Source organism: Leucopleurus acutus (assembly GCF_964270905.1).
Source record: "Leucopleurus acutus genome assembly, chromosome: 3".
Classification (NCBI taxonomy): domain Eukaryota; kingdom Metazoa; phylum Chordata; class Mammalia; order Artiodactyla; family Delphinidae; genus Leucopleurus; species Leucopleurus acutus.
The window spans coordinates 172178407-172203661 of record NC_139145.1 but is presented as its reverse complement, the minus strand read 5'-3'; the positions used below and the strand labels follow the sequence as shown (position 1 = coordinate 172203661).

The 25255-nt window shown below is 40.0% G+C and overlaps 1 protein-coding gene across 1 annotated transcript in view; it reads left to right on the top strand.

Annotated features, from left to right (window-relative positions):
* ADAMTS16 (ADAM metallopeptidase with thrombospondin type 1 motif 16) overlaps positions 1-25255 on the top strand; it is a gene marked incomplete at both ends in the record, with an annotated part of 155183 nt that overhangs the window by 66345 nt on the left and 63583 nt on the right. The window contains 7 exons of the mRNA XM_082835141.1: positions 7630-7725; positions 12468-12616; positions 13796-13968; positions 15789-15919; positions 17888-18011; positions 18409-18653; positions 20517-20655. Coding sequence (XP_082691267.1) covers positions 7630-7725; positions 12468-12616; positions 13796-13968; positions 15789-15919; positions 17888-18011; positions 18409-18653; positions 20517-20655 — 1057 coding nt within the window. The remainder of the gene's footprint in view (positions 1-7629; positions 7726-12467; positions 12617-13795; positions 13969-15788; positions 15920-17887; positions 18012-18408; positions 18654-20516; positions 20656-25255) is intronic.

Genomic DNA, 25255 nt, shown 5'->3' with positions numbered 1-25255 from the left:
GCATGTGGGATTTTCCCAGACCAGGGCTCGAACCCATGTCCCCTGCATTGGCAAGCAGATTCTCAGCCACTGTGTCTACCAGTAAGCCCTATATCTGTGTTCTTGAATAGTATAATTTAGAAAATTTTTTTCTTAAAATTACCATTCAAGAATTTATATCAGGGTTATGCTGCCCTCAAAAAATGATTTGAAAGTGCTCCCTACTCCTTTGCTTTCTTGAAGAGCTTGTAATAAAATTGCTATTGTTTCTTCCTTAAAGTTTTATTAGAACTTACCAGTGAATCCTATCTGTGGGAAGGTTTTTGTAATCACTAATTCAACTACATTAACACATGTAGGGTTATGCAGAAGAAATTCCTAGCTAGACTGATCAGATTCATTGGAAAAAAAGATTAAACATCAAAAAATGACACAGAAAGAGTCCTTTTCCAATGATTTTTTTTGTTTGTTTTACCTGGTTTTTTTTGGGGGGAGGGGGGTTACCAAAATTTGTTTGTAATATTCTCATTTATCCCTTGAATGACTGAAAGGTCTATAGTGACATTTCCTCTTCCATTCCTAATAATGATAACATGTGTTTCTTTATCACTTTTTCTTGGTCAATCTAACTAGAAGTTTATCAGATGAATAGTCCTTTCAAAACATCAGTATTTATCTTTATTAATTTTTAATGGAAATATTTGTTGGGTTCTTTTCTATTTCATTAATGTCTATTTTGTCTTTATTACATACTAAGGCTTAATGTGACTTTCTTTTCCTTGCTGTTTATGGGATAAACTTGGATCACTTACTTAAAAATTTCTTCTTTTCTAATATAACCATTTAAATATAATTAAAGCTAGTAATTTCTTTTTCTCAGCAGCATTATTAACATATATCCTGAACATTTTTAGATGTTGAATCTTTAATATTATTAGCTATGAAATATTTTCTAATTTAAGTGGTGATTTCTTCTTTAACCCATGCATTATTTAGGAGTATACTATTTAACTACCAAATAATTGGTGATTTTCTAGACAGCTTATTAATTTTGATTTCTAATTTTGTTCAATTTTATCAGAGAATATACCCTATAAGTATACTTTTGAAATTTATTGAAACATATTTCATAGCTCAGCATTTGGTCTACCCTGGTGAACATTCTATGGCCACTTGAAAGAATTGTGAATTCTGCAGTGGTTAGGTATAGAGTTCTAGATATATCTAGTTTGTTAATTTTTCTGATAATATTGTTTATAGCTTCTATATCCTCTGCAATATTTGGTACTTGTTATGTAACAATTTAATAATTTAATAGATATGAGTGTTAAAGTCTCTAACAAAGATTATGTATATTTCTATTTCTCCCATTAGTTCTATTAGATTTTGCTTTGTATATTTTGAAGCTGGGTATTTAGGTGCATACACATTTAGGAATTTTATGTCTTCCTGACTCTCTCATTAATATACAATAACTTTATTTTATTGTTGATAATGTTACTTTCCCTTGAATTGTACTTCATCTTATGTTAATATAGCTACATCAGCTTATTTAGGAATACTCTTTGCATGATATCTTTCCCCACCCTTTTACTTTCCATTTCTCTGTGTTTTTATATAAAATATGTCTGTCATAACATCCTTTAGTTTGGCATTGCTTTTCTATCCAGTTGAACAATCTATAGCCTTCCACTGGGATGTTTAATCCATTTATATTTAATGTAATTATTGACATAGTGGATTTAAGTCTACCATTTTGCTATTTGTTTCCTATTGTTCTCTTCCTTTTTGTTTGTTTTCTTTTGGATTAAACATGCTTTTAAAAATTTTATGTTTGCATCAATTTGCTTTTTAGCTATATTTTCTTGTATTTTTAGTGGTTACTCTAGAGATTACAGCTGCATCTTTAATTTACAACCTACATAGAATTAGCATCATATCACTTTATGCAAAATGCAGGAGGATCCTTACGACAAATAAGTCCATGTATCCCTCTTTCACAGTATGTACTATTGTCATCGTGTATTTTATTTCTATGCATGCTGTAAACCACACAACACAATATTAAAATTTTTGTTTTAAAATAATGGGTTGCTTTAAAATAAAATAGGGTCATCTTTTATATTTACCCACATGTTTGCCATTTATTATTTATGCTTTCTTATAGATCAGTTTCAAATTATATCATTTCCTTAGGGGATGAGAAACTTCCTTTAACATTTCTTGTAACACAATCTGTGGCCACAAAATATGTCAGGTTTTCTCTATCTGAAAATGTCATTAACTCACCCTCAGTTTTGAAGAACACTTTTTCTGAGTACAGAATTTTAAATAGTTTATTCTTTTTTTTTTCCTTTAGACACTTTAAAGATATAATTCCATTTTCATCTGGACTCAGCTGTTTCTGATAAAATGTTTGTGATCATTTGTATCTTTCTTCTAACATTTCTAATCATTTGTTTAGACAATTCAGCAAGCTATGCTTTTGGGTTATTTTAAGTTTCAGTTCCAGAATTACTATTTGGTTCTTTTTTTATAGTCTATATTTTTTTTTAGGGAATGTCCCATTTGTTCACTTATTATGTCCATTTTTAAAATATATTTATAACATATTATATATGTTACAATTATATATTGTAACATATTGTTATTTTATGTTGCATGTATTTATATTATGTTATTATAATAGGTGAATCCTTTTGATCCCCTGAGGCTTGTTTTACTCTTCCTTAGGGCTCATCTATTCTGGTTTTTCCTTAGCCCTAGGGCATGGCCTGTACTCTAGTTTGTGGATCTTACTCATGAGACATGGATGCCTGGGATGCTTACTGAAGTCTCTCCACTTTATGTGGCCAGAACACTGCTGTCTCCTAGCATTGTGCATCTCTGTCTTCTAGCCCTTATCAGCTTTCAACCTAAAGCTGTTGCCCTCTTCCAGGCCACTTGGAGTCTCATCCTGTGCATCAACCATTCACTCACCAGATAAGGACCTGCAGGAAATCCTCATGGAGACCTCTGGTGCTCCCTACTCAATGCAGCTTTCTCCTTTCTGGTCCCATTCCCACAAATTCTAGCTACTTCTGCATCCCTAACTCTGATCTATGCACCCTCCATTCAGTGAGACTGCTGTTGTCTTCATGGGAACCATGTCTTTGCACCGTGGCCAGCAAAGTGTTCCCAGAGAGAGAGCTGGGCAAAGGTGATGTCCACCTTACAAATTCCCTTCTCTTGAGGACCATGTACTGTGTTGCTTGTTGCAAGAGTCTGAAACAACTGACCAATACATTTTGCCCAGTTTTATAGTTTTTGCATGTAGAAAAGTAAGTGTGGTACCAGTTACTTCACCATGAACACTAGAGAAAATACCTTTTGAAAAATACCCATTATAGTCAATATTGTGAGCTTATTCCCTTTTCTTACTGAAGAATATAAAATAATAAATAACAAGGAAACTACCCAATGCCTCAACCAGCACTTGGCACTTATGGCCCATTCAGTAAGACTTTGCTGGGAAGGGTGATAGATGGATGGATGATGTTTTAGACAGGGTTGAACCTTTTTTAAGTACCACGTGCCATTTAGTTTGGAAAGTTAAGAGATAACGCGAATGCATATGCATTCTTCTTTTGGATAAATAGATGTGTATTTGGTGTATATGTGTGGGTGTTTACATACTTGTTTATAAATCCACACACATATATGGCCATGGCTTTCTCTGTCCACTGATGACTTGTTGATAATCAAAATTAGTGATAAAAGCACACCACTGCTTGAAAAACAAATAATTACAATAAATTGTATATCCTATTATAACATCATTTGTATATGCATTTTTAGTTTGTATTTTTGGAAAGTCTGATACTGACAGTTTGAGAAAACTAATCTGGTGTCATTCTATTCACAGTATGGAAATGCCACAATAAATCCAACACAGTCATCTGAAAATGTTTGTTTTATTTGGGGTATTAGGTTGCGATGTTAAACTTAACTAAGTCAGTATTATCAAAATAAGTCATTGTGAACGTAGCTCTTAAATTATGGGAAGGAATAGCAAGTGAGAGAGCCTTCATTAAAGAGAGTACAGTATTCCTTAACAGCAAAGATAAAAGCAAGCGTGAACTCTGTACATGGTCCTCAACTTCCTTCTTCTTAAGTCAAGTATTAGTTATTTTAAACATTGTGTCTTTATCAAGTTCCTATTCTGCTTCGTCAACATTGCTTGGTGGCCTGACCCTGCAGTCTGAGATGCAAGTTGCCAGAATTACTTTGAAATTTGATCACCTTAGTGTCCTGGGTACTGTTGGTAAATTGGGAACCCACCCTCCAATACAGCAGATATTGCATTCCAACTTCTTGGCCCTAGAACCATGATTTAATAGGGTCATTGTTCCAAGAGGACCCTGAAGTTTTATTAAGAATGTAATGACCTACAACCATAAAGCAGAATTTAATACAACCATTGTACATTATGTCCAGAAGTTAGCAGTTAGGTCAAAGTGTGATAAAACTGAGAGGAAGTAGTCGTTTTTTGGTTGTTTATATAATAAAATAAACATTGTTTGAGGTACTAGAATTTTTATTTGTTTTCCAGGATGGAATGTCACATTTTTATTAAATGACCAGCAGTTACATCTATAGGGCACCAAGGTCTCAAATCCTTTTTGACATGTTGGAACACAGTAACATGAATTATATATTTCAAGGCTCTTGTAACTCTGATTTATTTCTGCCTGGAGGCCTGGAATTGGGAATTGAGCAGCTTCCAGAATGAGGCTGAAATACACAGATGGCATAAGCTGGGCACAGACTGAGTTACAGTCACATGCTTTAGTGGTGAGCTGTCACCAGCATCCTATACTTGAGAGCTTCTTACTTAGAAAATTTAAAAACTATTGCCTTCAATAGTATCTTCCATCCATATTTCTTTATTCTGCAAAATGTTCCCCCAGACTACAGTGTAAGAATATTATGAAAATCCTTTGAATAGTAGTCTAGGTGTAGTGTTTTCATATCATAATGTCACCCTCTTAAGTCATCTTAGAAGCTTTTATGATCACAATTCACTGATCACTATTCATTTCATTTTACACTAAAAATGTTCCTGCTCATTCTGTCCAAGGTTTCCATAGAAACAAACTAACAGATGTTCAACTCAGAAAGCATTTATTGAAAGCCAGCCAGGTACTAAACACTGTTCCAGGTATTGGTGACAAATACATAAAAATAATTTAGCATTTTAAAACACCATTTATTTTATCATCTTGCATCATCCCTGAAACTGCCTCCAGACTTAGTACCACTGGCTCCCTCAGGCCACAGCCATGAACCCAGGCTGGGGGCTGGGATTGAGCTCACATCTCCTCACACCTCTGAAGTGAGAAAGGACACTGACATGAGTTTGGTGCCTGTTAGGTGCCAGGCCCTGAGCTGGGCACATTACCTACCTATGACGCTTCATTCAGTCCCCAGGACAAGTCGATGGGTGGTTGCATTCAGGGAGGATACCGGAATTCTGCCTGCCGAGGTTTGCCATGCCCAATTCACACCAGACAGGTTTACCTCCTCGGAAGCCCAAACCCTCACCTGGACCACTGTGTCCATCCCCCGCTGACCCAACAACAGGAGCAGGTATCTCTGTCACATCCATCATTCACTTATCATTCACTCATCCATCCGTGTGTTCATCTGTTTGTGTGTGTGCACACCCAGCCACCTAAATCAGTAGGTCTCTGAACCAGCACTCACGGGCAGGTATGCCTACCCTGCACCACTGTCTGGATTCTGGCTTTGATCCACCATATTTCCACCCAGATATTAAGCCAGGGTCCACAAGTTCAGGTTTCAAGGGAGCTTTATTTATATCCTGATTTCTGTCATGATGTCATCCCAGGAAGCAAACAGAGCTTCTCAGTTGTCTCTTTGGAGACTTACAGATGCCCGGCCCCTGCTTTTATGGATGCCTTGTGGTCCTCTTATGAGTCTGATCTCTAACCACCATTCTGGGCAAGAAGAGAGGTTCCCAGCACAGCATGATAATTGATGTCATGAGAGCCAGGAAAGCACTAACCACCAGCATGACACATTTGCCCCAGTAGCACTTAATGATCCTGGAGGACTTCCAAGAAAATGAAGTTTAGTGGTACAGTGATTGTAATCTTAAGAGGTTACTATGAATACCTTGAAATAAAAGCAATTAGTTGATATCAAAATTAAAACATTGAGAGTTTGCTTCTTCACAGTCCATGCTCTGAAAAGCTGTCTTATTAGTGAGAGAGATACAACTGGAAAAAAATATAAGGCAGTGCCTTTAACAAATTCCTTAACTTTTAAATATATAACAAGTACATTTATAAAGGAGATTTGAGAATTAGTTTTATGAAGGTAAAATTAATATGGATTATTAAAAGAGAAATCCTTCAAGAGTTCACTCACACAATGCAGAAAGTCTCCTGTGAGCACATCTCTAGCATCACTGAAACAGAAAATAAAGGCACAAGTGCTGTGAAATGCCATCTTTCAAGCAGTATTAGGTGGAAGTTTTGCTGTGTTGCATTTTCTTTATAACACAAAAACCCCAGTAGATGCAGCTATTAAATGACTTGGGAAATAGTGCAGCACTTGTTCAAATGTTCAGAACAGTTGTGCAGAAAATTTAAGAAATGTTTCCATCGTGTGCAGTTGAAGCTACCACCAGCATTCCTGAAGGTCCCATCATTTCATGAGTCCCACTGCTGACTGCCCTTCACTAAGATGTTCCTTTGGGCTCAAAAGGATGTAGAAGTAAAAATAATTCCTTATACTTGGAGAGGCCTTTATTGTGTATAAATCTCAGATCTTGTTTTATTTTATTGACAAATCAGCCTTGTGGGCTTTCCTTCCTCTGCACACGTCTTTCTTCTTTGTCATCTTCCTTTGCACGAACCTTCATTCCTTTTCCCTTAAATATGCCGTCCTTGAGCTCAATAGTTGGCTCAGATGTCCATATTCTCTGACTTCTTCCCTGGGTCCTCCAGGCAAAGCCCTTTTCTCCTGGCAAGCCCACCCTGCACTGTGTTCTTCCCCTTATAGGGGCATCTCTTCCCATGTGCACCACATGGTGATTTACAGCTAATCTATCCTGCTAAGACCATTCTTGAGAGGGTAGGTCTGGTCATATTTCTTAGGGAACCTCCTGCCTAGTAAGATAACTGGCATATTCTAGGACTTCACTGAAGATTTGGGGTTGGTGGATGAGTGGGTGGGTGGATGAATGGATAGCTGAATAGAGGAATGGACAAGGAGAAGTTAGTGAAAGGTAGGATGGAGAATGAATTATAAAATGTTAGGTTTTACTGGGTTTTTTAATTTTAATATTTCACAGTTTTCTTCAGTGCCTGGATGAAGCGTATTTTACTTTTTTAATTTAGGAAGTGTAATTTTGTTAAATGTATGGTGAATAAATATAAATAAATAGAGCTTCAGGGATAGAATTAAGTTGAAGCAAGTCTAGAACATGAGTCTTCTAGGTCCTCACTATCATATGCACCTACTCCTAAGTAGATGTCAGCTTTCAATTTATATCAGTTGTTTCTCCCTTAAATTTTTCAGTGATATTTTTTCAGAGTCATATGGATCATTTGTAATACTAATGACATTTTTTTCCTCCTTTAGGATATCTGTAAAGCCCTGTGGTGCCACCGGATTGGGAGGAAATGTGAGACTAAATTTATGCCAGCGGCAGAAGGCACAACTTGTGGGCGTGACAGGGTAAGAAGCTAATCTTAGGCACATACATCATATTCAGATGTCAGTCTTTCAACCATGCATCTTTCCTCTGCTTGCCTTGGTATTTTTTAAGCCCATCCTTCTGATATATATGTCCGTATCTATACCCATGTCAAAAGATTGTGTTTAATTTATATTAATTCTATGAAGAGGACTCCCCTTCATACTTTTCCAATGATATAATTGATGAGCTGCCTGGAATAAATAAACATAAATGTCAGGCAACAGGTGATGGCTGAATCTGTTTAATGAAGGAAAATGTTAAACTCTTGACCACCTTTTAATCAAATAAAGAACCAGCATTCAGCAGTTCTGTTAAAGCCTCAAAGCATCAGCTTGAAGACTGTGGAATAGATCCTTCTGACCTATTGTTGCTCCTGTGAAAATGAGAGAGGTGCTCTAGTGGGGAAAAGAAGAAATTCATAAGACAGCAAGTTTATTACTAACTGGGGGGCAATGACAATTCTGTCATTAACACTTAAAAATAAATTATCTTAACACTCAAGAGTAATCTTTTAATCCTTTTGATTTAAACTGTGATTGTATTTTTTTCAGAATATAAAAGACTATTGATAAAGATAGAAATATATTGGAACCAAATTGTCACTGTAACCATTTTCATCCATATGTATCTGAACTTTTTAGTGATGCTAATGAGTACAAAATAGAAATCTATGCCTGAATATCATTGATCCAGGATGCTTAAAGTCCGAAGTAAACCTATCACACCATAAACATATTTAAATGTGAATACAAATAGAAAGGATTTAAAGTATTAGGACACAATGCTAACATAATGCTCTTGGGTTGAATTATTGCAAAGCTGACTGAGGAAATGAAGTAAATTTGCTTAAGAATAGCACCCAGCGACCATTCATCCTACACATGTTAATATGCTTTATTTTCAGATTTTCCCAGGGTGAGACTGATATTTAAATCCTTCTAGGGATGTAGGCAGCAGTAAATCAATCCATAACAAAAACGTCTAATTAAAATGCTTTTAGTTTCTTGAAAGGGAAAATAGATTTGCTTAGGTACTGCAATGTGGAAATACCAACTGTCACGGGATACCAGGGAATTTATCTGAACATTAACTGCAGGTGATCACGATTCTTTGCACATAACTGACTAAAACTGACCAAATTTTGCAAATCTGATAGTTTGCCGAATTATGCCTATTTATGGAAAGATTGGCAGCCCTTCCATTGTTGCCTTGGTGATGGTTCACACAGGTATGGTGTGGTTCTCCAGGTGTCCTACTTTCTTTAAAATCTACTATTTTCCTTGGATGAAGTTACAGCTGTGATGCCACCCATATATTCCTGTTACGTTCTATTTACCTTAAAAGCAATTAAATTGGTTTTCATTGGTATTTTAAAATATTTTTTTCCTGGTGTTTCCTCATATTGAAAAGAATTAAAGCACATTAAGCTGGACTGGATGCCTACAAATTACACAGCAGTGAGTGTTCTGCCCAGGATTGAATGGCTGCCCAGTGGCCATGCTGGGACAAGCATCAGAAGTTCATGTAAAAGCCCCCTTTCGTGTTAGTTGTGTCATCCTGTATCACTGGTCCACAAGTGTCCATGAGGTTTATTGGTTGAGAAGCATGCATCACCAAAAGTCAGTATCTCAGTACTTGGAATATTCCAGAACAATGGATGGGCTGTAGATAACTGACAACAACTGTACTGCTTCTGTGCATCTTTCTCCTAGATGGGAACCTATTTTCCTCCATCGGCTACCAATGCTGAGGCTCTGCATGGGTGTGCATGCTGGTGAACCTGAGTGGTCAGTGCGTCTTTCAGTGGCAAGCACTGTACTAAGAACATTATATATATTGCATTGTCACAGGCACCCTGGACGGTGAGCCTAGGGCAGCCCCCCACTGTACACCAAAGAACTCTTCCAGGAAAAAGGCACTCGGTTTCTCTGCTCTCATGCCATGAGAAATCCAGAACAGGGGTCAGGACCACAGCCTGTATGCATGCTGAAGCAGATTCCGGTTCTTTAATGATCCCTAGTAGAAAATTAAACCATCTCTCACTTTGTGATTACGTTGCAAATGGTCCGAGGCACTTGGCCTGTGTCATTGCATTGGGTCTTTGCAACAAGCCAGTCTGGTAGTTCCCCTCATCCCTGATGTTCACAGGAGGACGGACAGGCTCAGGGTACCTGAGTCAGTGTCCCAGGTCACACACCTCGTTGAAGTGATACGCGGGGCTCATTTTCACCTCAAGAACGGTGTACGTTCTTGTGCCTCATTATGCTGCTGCCCTGTCTGTACGGGGTTTAAGTGTAACAATGGATTCCTTGAACAGTATCACAACAGGGTGTGAGCCTTATCATGACATCACACTGTCCAAGATAAAGCCTCTTTCATAAGCCACACTCTCCATCGGTAAAATGTAAAATTGTGATAAACATGGGATTGTTCTTAGAAATACAACTGGTGCTTCAGTGGACATCTTATGTGTCCATTTCACACAAGGGTCTTACCCCCGACCACCCCACTGACTGGCTCCACAGGTCTGTGACCTGCATGAAATTAGACTCAAATTGTATGTATGTATGTCCGTGTTTGTGTGTCTACGTGCACCTAGGCTTTCCCCCCAACCTCCTCGGGAGAAGATGTAGTGCTTTCTCCTCAGAATCTCAAAAAGTTTTCTTAAATAATTTTTAAGGATAGTCACTTAAGGATACTCCTGGGCATATATCCGGAGAAAACCATAATTTGAAAAGATACATGCACCCCAATGTTCATAACAGCACTATTCACAGTAACCAGGACATGGAAGCCACCTAAATGTCCATCGAGAGATGAATGGATAAAGATGTGGCACATGTATACAATGGAATACTACTCAGCCATAAAAAGAGAATGAAATAATGCCATTTGCAGCAATGTGAATGGACCTAGAGATTATCATACAAGTGCAGTAAACCAGAGAAAGATGAATATCATATGATATAGCTTATATGTGGAATCTAAAAATATGATACAGATGAACTTACTTATACACAAAACATAAATAGACCCACAGACATAGAAAACAAACTTATGGTTAACAAAGGGAAAGGGGGGTGTAAATTAGGAGTTTAGGATTAACATATACACACTACTGGATGCAAAATAGATAACCAATAGGGACCTACTGTATAACACATGAAACTATACTCAATATTTCTTAATAACCTATAAGGGAAAATAATCTGAAAAAAATGGATATATATGTAAGTATAATTGAATCACTTTGCTGTACATCTGAAACTAACATAACATTGTAAATCAACTATACTTCCATTAAAAAAGAATACTCTGGCAAAAACAAAGAAAAATGCATTTGTAAGACTGTTAATTGCAGCAATAATTATCAAAGCAAAAGCCTGGAAATGATGCAAATGTCCATCAGAAGGGGACTGGTTGGAAATATACCTAATGGAGCGTTTTGTAACTGCAACAGAGGAAAGAGGGATGTGTCTATCTTCTTCTGTGGAATGAACTACAGAACATATTGTTAAATGAAAAAGTAGGATGGAAAAAGATGTGGATAATATGGGGTCATTTATGAAAGAAAAGGAAATACCAGTCTATATATAATTACTTATATTAAAAAATAAAAGGATAAACTCTAAATTTAAAAAAAAAATAAACATTTTCTGTAATTTTAAAACAAAACTAGACCAAATTTTATTAAAGTAATTCATAAACATCCCAAGCAAAATGAAACAATCTAACCTAAATAGGTTCCATTTAGGCTTTAAGTCAAGTTATTGGCTTAACTATGACCACAACAGAGGAATTATCCAAGTGACTTTAAAACCCAGCACTTTGTGCACCTCAAGTAGAATTCATCCAGTAGACACCAAGTACTGCAAGGAACCTTAAACAGTTCAGCAATCATATCGACATTGATAGGTTGGATTTGCTCTTCTGAAACTATTATTTTTATAGACTCCTGCACAACGCTTTGCCTGCAGAATGTCAATTGTGCCCAGTGAATGGGTCCATCAGTGGGAAAACCAACACCATTGAATGCACGCTAGATCTTGTGTAGTTTTTGCATGTGGTGGAAGTGAAGAAACCATGTAGATTTTAGCAGAATTAACATCTGTGAACGCTTCTCTGGAGAAAGGGGAGCTGATATCATCTCCGGCCTCGTAGGGAAAGGAGGAGCCCTGTGTGGGTTATTTCGTGTCCTTAGAAAGCTGTGTGACCTCTGACATGAATCACTTATAACCTCCAGGCTCCCGGCCCAGGTGCTTTGGAGCAAAAGCACAGAGCGCCGGCCAGAAATGACAATGTGTTGAGCCACATGGAACCTCCAGCTGGATTTTTCTGCCTGACAGTCAGTCTGTTCCGACAGTGAGAGGTGAAGAGCACGTTGTTTCCAGGAAAGGTTAGAGCTCCTACACCTGAGAGGTGAACAGTTGGACTGAGTGTTCCTGCAACACAACTTAACTACATGTGTTAGGTTCCAGCAGCTCAGACAGAAGTTTGAAAATGATTTTGCTCTGTACCTTCCCTTTATGTGGATTTATAGAACAAGGCTAGGTCTGGAAAGAAGAAAAGAAGCTGCATGAAATGTATTTTTATTATGTGCTACTGAGGGTAGGGATGCTGATGTCTGCCTATGTGACCAAACTCCCCTCGGCTCAGCATTGCAGTAGTGATGTACTACCCACAAGTCAGATCACTGTTTTGTTTTGTTTTTAATTTTCAGTGGTGCCGCGGAGGGCAGTGTGTGAAATATGGTGACGAAGGCCCCAAGCCCACCCACGGCCACTGGTCAGACTGGTCTCCCTGGTCTCCTTGCTCCAGGACCTGCGGAGGAGGGGTGTCTCACAGGGACCGGCTCTGCACCAACCCCAGGTGAGAGCACTGGACCTCCCTCCTCATCAACACCCATCTCTCTGCTACGAACTTTCCAAACAGCATGTAGACATAAGCTCAGTGAAAGTAATTCTGTACTCCCCATATTACTGTAAAAGAACCAGAAAGCCCTTTTACTCAAGCATTTATTGTACAACGATGTCTCTGTGGTATAATTTAAGGTGCTTATAACTACCTGACCACAGCAAAAGTAACGGAGCCAACAGTGATATTCAAGAACTGGATTTTAACCATGCTTACATGAAATACAAGGTTCTGCCTAAAATAAGGAGATAAATCATAAGTATAGAGAACCCAAATCAATAGATAAGAATCAGTAAGAACAATTTTTTCATGTGAGAAAACCAAAGTCTTGGTTTTTCATCAAATATATTTCCCTTCACAACATGTGGTCTCAGTGTGTCTTCTGTAGACGATGAGGATGTTAAAAGCAGTCACCAATGCAGTGGAATGAAGGGGTTTTTCAGTTCTCCTTTTGCACCTATATGTGTTTAACTTATGTTAAGACTAAGTAAAATGATTTATTTCAGTCTTGTCTTTAACGCGTGAGACCTGATTGGTCCCCTTCATCGACAGGGTGCTCTTGTGCTGGTGTGTCCACGTGAATTCTAAGGGGTGAGAGGGGTGTTTGCTGTCTCTTCCAACCAGTGGAAGACAAGTGCTTGTTCTGTCCCCATCCGGTGTCCTCGCCTTGTCACAAGGAGGCTGGTAGGGGAAAGAAGTTGCCATCTGGACAGCAAAGTAGTTGAATTTCAGTCTCAGTTCTGCTTTCTCCCAGCTGCCCTCCTGTAGTCATCCTCTCCTTTATGGAATTCGGAGAACAACGATGCTCACCCTGCCCACTACAGGGAGACGAGCAAATACGTGCAAACTCATTTCCCAAATTCTAACCTGTTCTACCAATGCTGCAATTATTTGCACACTCAATAGAAAAGGAAAATACTACCCATATCATTAATATGTAAGAAAATGCCAGTGCCTTCTTAGGAATGCACTTCTTTTAACTGGTGACAGTAAGTATCTTTACTTAATGGTCACCAGTTTCCTATGTTAAATCTTTAACATTATCTGCTCCATCTCCCTAATAAGCCTCATTTCAAGGGAGGGGTGAGTAGCTATTCAAAGGCAAGTTTTCTAACTGGACACTATACATTCCAGACCATCGAATGGAGGGAAGTTTTGTGCGGGATCCACGCGAACTCTGAAGCTCTGCAACAGTCAGAAATGTCCCCATAACAGTGTCGACTTCCGTGCCCTGCAGTGTGCCGAGTACAATAGCAAACGGTTCCGAGGATGGTACTACAAGTGGAAGCCGTACACCCACGTAGAAGGTAAATCTCAAATCCCACTTTCTGGTGGCAGCCGTGGACTTCTCTACTCTTTAAAGAACTATGTGATCAATAGTGTGCATCCGGATAGACCGAATATTGCTGTTAGGGCAACGTCACAGGTTCTTTCCCTGTTGCTAGTTTGATTCTGTCTGCCCGAAGGCCACTGGCACCTTATCTAAACTTGACCAGCTGTGGGCTCAGAATAAAAGCAAACAAGATAGAGAGCATGTGCAAAATACCATGAAATCTTTAAAGAAGTGATAAAGCATTCAAAGTAGACGATTTATTGGTAATGAATCAATTCTTTTTTAATACAAATCCTGGTAGTTGATGGTGATATGGTGTTGAGTATGTCACCCATTGAACACTCATCATTGTCAGAGAATGAAAGCAAATTCACGTCTTTTGGAAAATCAGATAATATACTACGTATCTGGAAAGTCTTGATCTACAACTTATAAACCAGGAAGTTTATTTGTACCATATATAAGACTGTACTCTCCAGTTGAAGAGAAATGTGTACTGGCCTTCTGATCATAGTAACTTGAACTCAGTAGCTCAAGTAGCATAATTTGAAGATAAATTCAAAGAACACCTAATCATCTCATTCTCTGAAAATGAGAGTACTGTGTTATCCAAGAAACACTTGAGAAATACGCAAGTTGAGCCATCTCATCCGGCACTTAACGTTTACCATCCCAATATCTATAATGTTATCATGGTGAGAGTTTTATGGATTCAGCAAATTCTGGAAGGAAAATTTAAGCAGTTTCAAACAAAGCTATCTTTTGTTGGGTTTTTACTCCTAAAATTAAGTAAACGTTAAGAAAACTTAAGCCAGTGAGAAACAAAGGCACCGGAGAAAATAGTAGAAAGAACTTCGAAATTGGGGTCAAAAAATCTGTGTGCTATTTCTGGCTTTGCTAGTCTGCAGTAAATAAATTCGTGAATCATGGAAACACATATTAAATTTGATTCTTAGAATTATTCAGTTGGGCTTCTTATCCTGCACTATAAAGAAAATATTTGTACATGAGTCTCGGGCCTGTGAAAACTCCTAAGGCAGATAATTTTTTGTTATTAACTGTTCTCTTCTTTACCAAGAAGAGAACAAAGGGAAAAAAAAGTTTCTACAAAAGTTCGTATTAGCCATATAAGTCATAAATCCTTGAAATGGATCACCGAGAGTATATGCACTTGATCTGCCAATCTGTAGTAGATAATGAGATCTATATTCTCCATGGATCAGTGTTTTTTGACAATCCATTATATTTATTTAAAAAACAATGTTCTCTGGAGATTTCATCCAAAAGTTATTCTCTTTATCAGTTTAAAAATACTATGTATTTTAGTAAATGCATTAGCTGTTAAGAAATTTTGTGATTATTTTGAGTATTTTATTACACTTTATTTGTAAGAACTTTGTGTATTGCTACAAAATAGTAGTGACTTTTTGCATTTCTAGAAAGAGTAATTAACTATACTAGTAAAATAAGTGAACAGTAATGTAGTTCAAGTCAACAAATGTTTATTGAATGCCTACTATGTGCCAACCACTGTTTACGGAGCAAGGACCGATAAAGGACACAGTCGAAAAAAAATAATAGTGAAGCTTTAAAAAATATTCTAAAAAATTCAAGGGGAAAAACCAAGCCTAAAGAGGCAATTTATAAAAATGTCTTTGCAATGTATTATTGTGTGGGAGTTATTTTATGGGCAAAAAAAAAAAAAATAGTCTATCTAAAATTTAGAGCAAAAAAAAAATGATCAGAGCTTAAGTATCTTTCTTATTTGTGTTTGTGTGTGTATTTCTTTTTAAGATCAGGACTTATGCAAACTCTACTGTATCGCAGAAGGATTTGATTTCTTCTTTTCTTTGTCAAATAAAGTCAAAGATGGGACTCCATGCTCGGAGGATAGCCGTAATGTTTGTATAGATGGGATATGTGAGGTAATAATGATCATTCATTCATTCAACAAACATCTCCCAACAGTCTGCTTTATGCCAGGCATCCTGTAAGGGGCTAGAGAGACCAGACATTTAAAACACACCCTTTCCCTCCAAATCACAGCCCAGAGGGAGAGAAAGCCAGATGAACATCTATGGAGACAGGCAGTGGCTTGTGGCAATGGAGGCGTGTGCAGAGAGCATGGCCGGGGGAAGGGTGGAGCTGATTCTCTCTTAGTTGTGGACCTAAGAGATTTGTAGGGTTCCTCAGGGAAGGGAAAGGGAAGAGGGGTGTTGGGGAAACAGGGAGGGGAACACAGAGATACAGGAAATCATGGGATGGTAGGAACCAGTTCAGGGGTCAGAGTACCCAGAGGCAGGCAGGAGCTGGGGGATGCTGAGGAGGTGAGTGAAGGGGAGAAGCTTGCAAAGGGCCATTTGCTGCGGGGACGAGGACTCGGGGTTTTTATCCACATGTCCCTGTGGAAGGCACTGGGACTGGGGACGCGTAGAGTCGCCCAATCAGACGGCAGTAGCCAGGCAGTGGCGCCAGAGTAAATGAAGGCAGGGACAGCACAGAGACAGGGGCCGCTTCACTGCTGTCGAGGGGTCTCGGGAAATCGGCAACCTCACTTCTGCTGGAGAGGGACTCGGGGTACAGGCTGGGAAAGATAGGCGGCTAAGTGAACGCAACGTTCTGAGCTTGCTACCAGGCACAGAAGTGAGATGTAGGAAGAATTTTATTATAAACAAAGGGAGGGTGTTACATGCAATGGTCAGATACATTGCATGTAAATAATGGGCTTTTCAGTGAAGAAGTTACTCAATATTCGTATTCAGTGGAGTCCAAAGACCTTGGTCCCAGGTCTGATTTTCTTTAAGGTGTAGACCATGACCACAGTAAAGTTGAATCATCCACTCAGACCCTCAGTGTAATCGTTTGAATGCATCAAGATTAGACTAAATGATTCTGTTCGGATCTCTTTCAGCCTTAAAATGCTCAACTGTCCACCCATTGTGTCTAATTATCAGTTGATTTGTTAAATATGTCATTGTTTTTATGTATTCTTAATGATACAGTATCACAATCCTTTATTTGTAATTCTGAAATCCAAAGATGTGTGAAATGGAAAGTTTATTTGACTGTAAAATATAAGCTGACCTGAATTTATTTGGTGGCAAAACTGTCTTGAATTGATACGACTATCTTCAGTTATGTTTATCCCGCTCACTGTAGAGATGTGAGCATTTTAGAAACATCGTTGCTGTCCGGAGCCCTGCAGGGACTCTCACATCATATATGTGTTAATTACCTTCCCACAATCCAAAAACCTCTTGAGTTCTGAAATGCATCTGGCCCTAGGATTTCAAACAAGGGATTGTGGACTATAGTTCATCCATCATTTCTGAATGGATTTTTTACGTAGCTAGCCTATATTCTTTGTAGGAAATGTAAAATTGGCAAGCATCACAGAATATATAAACAGCTGCTAAAATTCTAGACAGTAGCCAAATGTACCTTTTACATAATTTACTGCTGGGAATAATCGCCCTGTGGCCTGTGTTCCTTCTTTGCCTCTGCACAAGGCGATTCAAAAAAGCACAAGGCGAATTCCAGTGGAAACTCGTGAGGCCACATTGCTTGTCATTTGTGCTAAGTGCTTTATATCGGTCTGAAATTTACCCACGTCTCCACCATGACAACCCGATAGGTTTAATTCTGGGCTCAGTGTAGGACAGTCGTGTAAAAACGCCAAAGAGGACAGGGTATGTTTGCCATGCGAAGGTCTCCTCCTTTGGATGGGAGCGTAGTTGACAGTCTCGCAGTGCACATACTGGGTATCCAATAAATATTTGTTAACTCTCCCGTGTTGGTGAGACTTTCAACTCGACGGGAAAAGGTTTGTGACTTTGCCCCTGTTGTCTTGTCTTGTCTTTCATGAATGACACGTGACCTCATGGGTCCCACAGAGAGTGGGGTGTGACAATGTGCTGGGATCCGATGCTGTGGAAGACTCCTGCGGTGTGTGCCGGGGAAATAACTCCAGCTGCACAACGCACAAGGGCCTCTATGCCAAGCAGCACCGTGCCAACCGTGAGTCCACCCACCGGAGCTGCCTGCCTGGCTGATCCAAGGGCGAAAGGAACCACCTGGTGGGAAGGATGGGCGGTGTAGTGCAGACAGTCCTGAGCTCCCTACACAGACTCCTTCCCTGCTTTGTTTCTCAAACCTTCTGTTTTGATTGGAAGTGGTTGCTAGGGTATTTGAATTCAAGTGGTTTTTAGACACAGTGAATATTACAATAGCTCTGCTCCAATTAAAAAAATAAAAAAAACTCATTTATAGGACCCATGCAACTGGATTGCCAAAACAGTTTCCAAATTCTGATTCTCGGGGTTTGGTTATGGAGAACAGCAGGTGCTTAGGGATTTGCCTTGGCAGTACCGAGTGAAACATCCCATCCTCCCCCTTCCCGTCTCCTTTGCTCTAGAGTATTACCAGATGGTCATCATTCCTTCTGGAGCCCGGAGTATTCGCATCTATGAAATGAACGTATCTACCTCCTACATTTCTGTGCGAAATGCGCTCAAAAAATACTACCTGAATGGACACTGGACAGTGGACTGGCCCGGCCGGTACAAGTTTTCAGGAACTGCCTTCGACTACAGACGGTCCTACAGGGAGCCCGAGAGCTTAACCTCCCCTGGGCCAACCAACGAAACATTGATCGTGGAGGTAGGTTCCAGCCTCTTGGTCTCAGGGCTTGGATTTGAGGTCTTAGGGTGTTTTTGTAGGTTCAAGGCTACTGGAAAAATATTACATCCACACAAAATTGTTTTCAATTAGATAGTGTCTCAGAAACAAAACTAATCAATACGTAGACTAAATGGGCCAGTGGACTTGTTTTGATCGCCTTTCATTTCTAGGTGTGGGATGAGATTTGTAATTACGCATATCATGCAGTCCCCATTTTTGCATCTTGATCAGTCGATTTTGACAAAAATCTGCTTCTCTCCTGTAAGCTCTGTGGCTCTGAGAAGCAGCCACTGTGGGTGGCTCTGTGTGTGCCTGTTTGGGTGGGACCAGCATTCTGCCGAGTTTTGTGGAAATGGGAGTGAGATGAGAACCCACCACCTGGGCCCAGTGCCTGGCAGGGGACTGCACACTCACCCCCTACACAAGCCCCTCTGTGCTCTATCCCAGATGGCAGAGGCTCACGACATACAAACGGGCATCTTCTAACAATGTAATTTGTCCTCATGGGACCGGGCAGGTGGTGGCAACAGGCAGTGGACACGCTAATTCCCTACTTTGTTTTGTATTTCTGTGCACACTTAAAGAAAAGACTGGTTCAAAAGTTGCCCCCTCAGCCCACACCTATGGGTGCAGGTGTGAACCATCCACAGGCCCTCCACCTGCTCTCCAGGCCTGGCAGCCCCATCCCGGTGTCCTTGCATCTTCCTGGGAGACACCCCATCTCCACACGTCCTACTGCCATCGCCCCTCCTGACCCGGAGCTGCCTCCTCCGCCCCTTTATAAACATGTTCACTGTGAATTTCTGCCTTGGTTATTTCTCTCCCCCCATCTCAGGCTTTTAGCTTTAATACCCATGAGGAAAGAGAGATCGGTCAGGGTTGAAGGTAGTTGAGGCTTGTTGGGCACCTGTTTCCTATGCAAGAGGCTCAGGATGTCAGGCGGCAGAGTGGCTCAATGGTCATACATTGAGGCCACCTGTCCAGGGCTCATACCTGTCCTGAAGCATCTTCTCCAACTAGACTCGAGCTATGTTGTCAGGGAGGGAACTGTGGGGCCAGGGAGTTTAGGGAAGCTTCAGTGACTTCATCCACTGGAACCTCCCATCAGGGACCAGTGAGACTCCAAACTTCAGAGATGGGATTTCTATTAACAGGCTAATGGTGAGGTTTCCAGAAAAGCCTCTCACCCAGGTCAAGGGATCGATACCTTTATAAAGGAAAAAGTAAGTGGTCCATGTGGTCGAGTTTCCAGCTAGGAGATGAAGAGTCCAAATGCAATTCCATGTGCTGAGCATTGCTCACAGGTGTGCCCAAGCTGAGAGATCTTTACTAGTAAGATGTTTTTCTCCTGGAGCCATACAGTACATGCCAGTAGGCAAAAGTCCTCTGCATCCCATCACAGGAGGAAGTACTCAGAGTTAGCCTTCATCCTGCATGGATGAGATCCGTTCATCTGTTCTCGGTGGTTTGGAGCTCACTAGGAATTGTGAAGGTGCTTTTTAGGTATCATTTTCTGATTTGCTCAGATGGAGAGCATTGGTGGGGCTCCCACGGTAACACGGAGGGAAAGAACCAAATGCTCTTGTTAGGTGGTAAAGGCTGTGGAAGAAACACTAAATGTAAGGCAAAAGAGTCAAATGTCTATATATTTTATAGATGTGCTTGTGTCTAGTTTAATTCCTGTTTAGAAAGTTAATGTAAAATTTGGAGGATGGACAGTGTTTATTACTGTAATCATCTTCTGATGGATATGTCTGGTGTTTCAAGTAGTTTAAAACAAATTAGCTTCTATTTATTGGTTCTAATTTAACTCATTATCTTTTTCCCTTTCTTTTTTTATAGCTTCTGTTTCAGGGAAGGAACCCGGGCGTTGCCTGGGAATACTCTGTGCCACGGTTGGGGGGTGAGAAGAAGCTCGGCACCCAGCCCAGCTACACGTGGGCCACCATCCGCTCCGAGTGCTCCGTCTCATGTGGAGGGGGTAGGTCATTTCCCACGGCTGTCCTGGTGATAGGCACAGAGGTTCTTGGTGCCTTAGGACCATGGGGCACACTGCCCTGTTCCTCATCATACTGCCCTGGTCCTCATCACTCTGCCCTGGTGCTCATCACTCTGCCCAGGTCCTCATCACTCTGCCCAGGTCCTCATCACACTGCCCGGGTCCTCATCACACTGCCCTGGTCCTCATCACCCTGCCCTGGTCCTCATCACTCTGCCCTGGTCCTCATCACCCTGCCCTGGTCCTCATCACACTGCCCTCATCCTCATCACTCTGCCCTGGTCCTCATCACTCTGCCCTGGTCCTCATCACTCTGCCCTGGTCCTCATCACACTGTCCTGGTCCTCATCACCCTGCCCTGGTCCTCATCACCCTGCCCTGGTCCTCATCACCCTGCCCTGGTCCTCATCACACTGCCCTCATCCTCATCACTCTGCCCTGGTCCTCATCACTCTGCCCTGGTCCTCATCACACTGCCCTGGTCCTCATCACGCTGCCCTCGTCCTCATCATGTCCTGATTAGGAGACCAGGGCTTCTGCCTGAGGGAGGTACTAACCTTTCTAGAGGCAGAGTAGAGGGCAGTGCTGCTGAGTGTTACTTGAAGACTTGAGCTGTTTTCTCTAATTCATCTATGTCAGCGTGTGGCCTTAAGGTTTAGTGAATTGGTTTCTGCTTTTCATCTAATTTAAGATTTTTGAAAGGGTAATCTTATTTGAGACTACTAAAATGGAATTCACTCAAATTATTATACATTTCATGTTTATGGTGAGAAATAGAAACTTGCATGGAAACTATAGTGATACAGAGTGAGGTTTTTATCAAATGGTCTTGTTCAAAAAATTTACTGGAAAAAATTTTGCTGTAAAGTCATATACTTAAATTCACTCAGAAAGTGTAAGAATTTTATGAAAGTTGCTGTGAAAATGACAAGAAACAACATGTCAAAAGAAGAATTTCACATGATGATAGATGGGTTTATCATCTTAATACCATAAGAATTTTAAGCCCATGATTAATTGATAAAGCTAGTTCACTAGAGGGACATTTTTAGCTTAGAGCCAGTATGCACTGACTGGTAAAGGGTGGAGAATAAATACATGCAAACTTAGAAACAAAATATTAAGTTCTCTCTGATTTTTAAAAAACAGACAAGTTTCCATTCGGACAAATGGATTTCAGCTTTGTGCATTCCAGTTTTTAATAATTAAGTAATTAATCCAGACAGTACTATATATTTAAGTATAATGGTACACAAATGAGAATAGTACAAATTTAGAATATAATGAATAAGGAAAAAATAAAAGTAAACTCATGCCTTCTTTATAGTTGCTCTAAATAAATGAGATGAAGAAAATAAAGGAAAACTGAATGATTAACCAAAAAATAAGTCCGAAACGTTAACACTAGATACTTAATATATATTAATTCTTCTCATTATAAACTAAGAATAAAATATTTAAGTCATATTTAAATTCTGACATTAAGAACTTTCTAAGGTGAAATAGAATCCCCTTCTGTACAGCAGGCTAGCAGCAAATGGCTCTAAAGGCAACTAGAGAAAAATGGGATGTCCTACACTGGTGATGAACCCACAGGAGCTGCTGTTTTACTCCATTCAGAAAAAAAGTAGAACAGAGCCATACTCTGGGCATCTCTGTGTGTGACCTGGGAAAGTCAACCTACTTGTTTCCCTTCCCTCTTTCTTATAACCATCCCCTGCGACTCTCTTGCCCATATCGGGTATGCTTGATTTTATCTGCCCCTATTTAGGATTATCTAACAGTGTTTGATTAAAATAATAATTAAATCAGAAAGCCTTCTATTTGTGTAAGGACATGACGATGTTCATGTGGTGAAAGGAGTGTAATGAACCACGTGGAAGCATCTGTAAAGATGTCTGGCCCATGAGAGTATTTCATTAGGACAGTTTCCCTCACATCTTCCCTTTGAAAGTCAGGCATGCAGAGGGATGCTCAGTTTCCTCAGCACCGACCAAATTACCCATCTCAGTAGCCTGAAAAACACCGAGTGGATGGTCAGCATACTAGCAAATCTCCTAATTTCATCTAAGGACTAATTTTTACATTGAGGTTTCTAGAGGAAATCAACCCCAAACCCATTCCCTAATCATTTGCCTAAAGAAGTGTATTATAGAGTCAGCGAATGGGTGTTTGTTTTTAATTTTGATGGAAAATTCATGGAAAATCAAGGTTTCTCAATTCAACAGCAAGAAGGACTGTGGGATACCCATCCTTCATCACCTTGTGTAGGCTGCGGCTCTTCCATTCAGTCCTCCGGTGGTAATGCCCATGCCATACCGCTCCCAGGACTCAGCACCTAATCAAAGAATCCCCTCCCAGGCCACCTGTGAGCACTTGTGAAATCCCATGGGCTTGAATTGAAGTGGACCCTCCCATATTTTCCTAAAAGGACAAAAGCACAACCTCACCCTCCCTTCTCTCTCTCTTTCCTCTCTTGTGTCCTCAGGGATTATCTTACTTTCTGTACAAACAGGAGGAAAATTAGAAACACATCACTGTAGTTAACTGAGCACCTGCTATGTCTTGTCACTTACATGGCTTTGTGGAAACCCTCAACAGGGCTTAAAAGTCGAAAGAGTCCATGGAGGCTAGAGGCAGCCAAATCGGGTTCAGGTCTTGGCTTCATTTTATCTGCATGTTTTATATTTGGAAGATTTCCACTTGCATAGACCTCCCAATAACCTGGATTTGGAAACTTTGAAGCATCTTTTACTTAGCTATCTTCTTGTGACCTTAATGTCTACAAGGGGTTCTTTAAAGGAACCAGTTAGGGAATTAATGAACTGGGAGAAGATACCTGGGAAATCCCCCACCTCTTGTTTCATTCCAGAAACATTACCTGGCATCAGTAAAGGAAGGATAATCCCATTTCCTTATCTGTTCTAATGGGCCTGTCTCTCTATAGAAAATAAGATTTCCTGACAGTGCCTCTCATCTTCTTTTCTGACAGCTTCCTCTGCTCTTTTTTTTTTTCCCTTTCCACTCACTTTTATGACATAACCATGGGATTTTATTTCAGTTATCCTGCTTAGTCGTGCCTCGACCGGACTCTCACTGGGGCATTGGTGATGTGCAAGGACTCATACAATGAGACGCTAAACCAAGAGTATTTGGGGGGATAGGAACCAGCTTAGCCGATTATGTCCTTCTCTAAGATAAGGGCGTTTAGACATGGTGATGACTTCACCAGACTCTTGTTGACAGTGTAAAGGCATCAGAAATTTCTCAAAGTTACATATGCTGCAATTTTTAAAAATCTACTTCTGTGATTTAATCGGTTCAATGCATTTCAAATAGTAACAAATTTCAAACCTCTGATTTACTTACTCATGAAAAGGCTTGTTCAGACGTGGCTTATAGTTATGTTTAATTTATCTGATATGCATCATGCAATGTCTGGGGATTATCATCTTTCAGATGGAACTATTCATCTGTTTCACAATTAGAGTTCCTCAGACAAATCTTAGAACTGACTTGTAAATCAGGCTCTTTCTTACTTTCCCAGTAATGTTCTTTTCACCATCTACAGATATTTTTAGGGCTTAAACTTTAATTAGCTTAGTGGTTAGGTTTAGAAAATGGAATAAAAAATAAAAATAAAATGGAATAAAATTAAGTATTAGCAACCTTGCCCTCGTTTTGTTGATATGAAACCATTCATTCATCCATTCACTGTTCAGTCAGCAAACATTTGTGGGTGTCAATCTGAACCTCAAACTTCTTTAAGCCACATGGGGAAAATGTAGAGACCTTTGCTAATTCTCTCTGTTTCTGAAGTGGATGATGAAACACCAATGTAATTGTTACTTTATAGGAAAAGTCTTTAGTGACTTATTAGCATTAAGGCTAATTGAAACATGGTACCTCTGTACAGCTCACCCAAGGCGTTGAGTACTTACATTCTTCCTTAAGTGTGCAAGGCGCCACACTGAGTTCTGAGTCTATAATGAGGAATCATACAGACCAGCCCTGTCCTTCAAAACATGCAATCTGGAGGGAGGAGTTACCGCACACCCATACGTAACATGCGAGATTATACACTGTCGTATGTAGGCATTCATGAGAACTCAGAGAGGACCCCAGAAACGTGGCACAGAGAGTGCCGGCTTAGCTGCATTTTGAGTATCTGTCGTAGTCAGAGGTGGAGAGCTGAGATGGCTTTTGAACATCAGTCATTCATATTACTCGTCTCACTGGCTAAAAATCACATCTTTTTCACAGGAATTACTTCAAATTAGACGTCCCCCGTCCTTATATTCAAAACGTCCTTACCTATTTTGAATGTTAGAGTAAATGTGCATTTTACTTTTTTAAACTTTACCTAAGGGCTTGGGCTTGTCCTTCTAGGTCTCAGAGATGAACTGAAATTACTCTGGCTTTTTCCTCCCTGCCTTGGGTCACCTTTGAGCCAAGTTCATGAAACCACTTCTCTGTCTTTATCCAAGGCCTGGATAAATTACAAAACACATCCCCACTTTAGCCCTCTTACCCCTCAGAAAAGCAGAGGAGAGGAAAACAAGTTCATCCCCTGGAGAGGGAC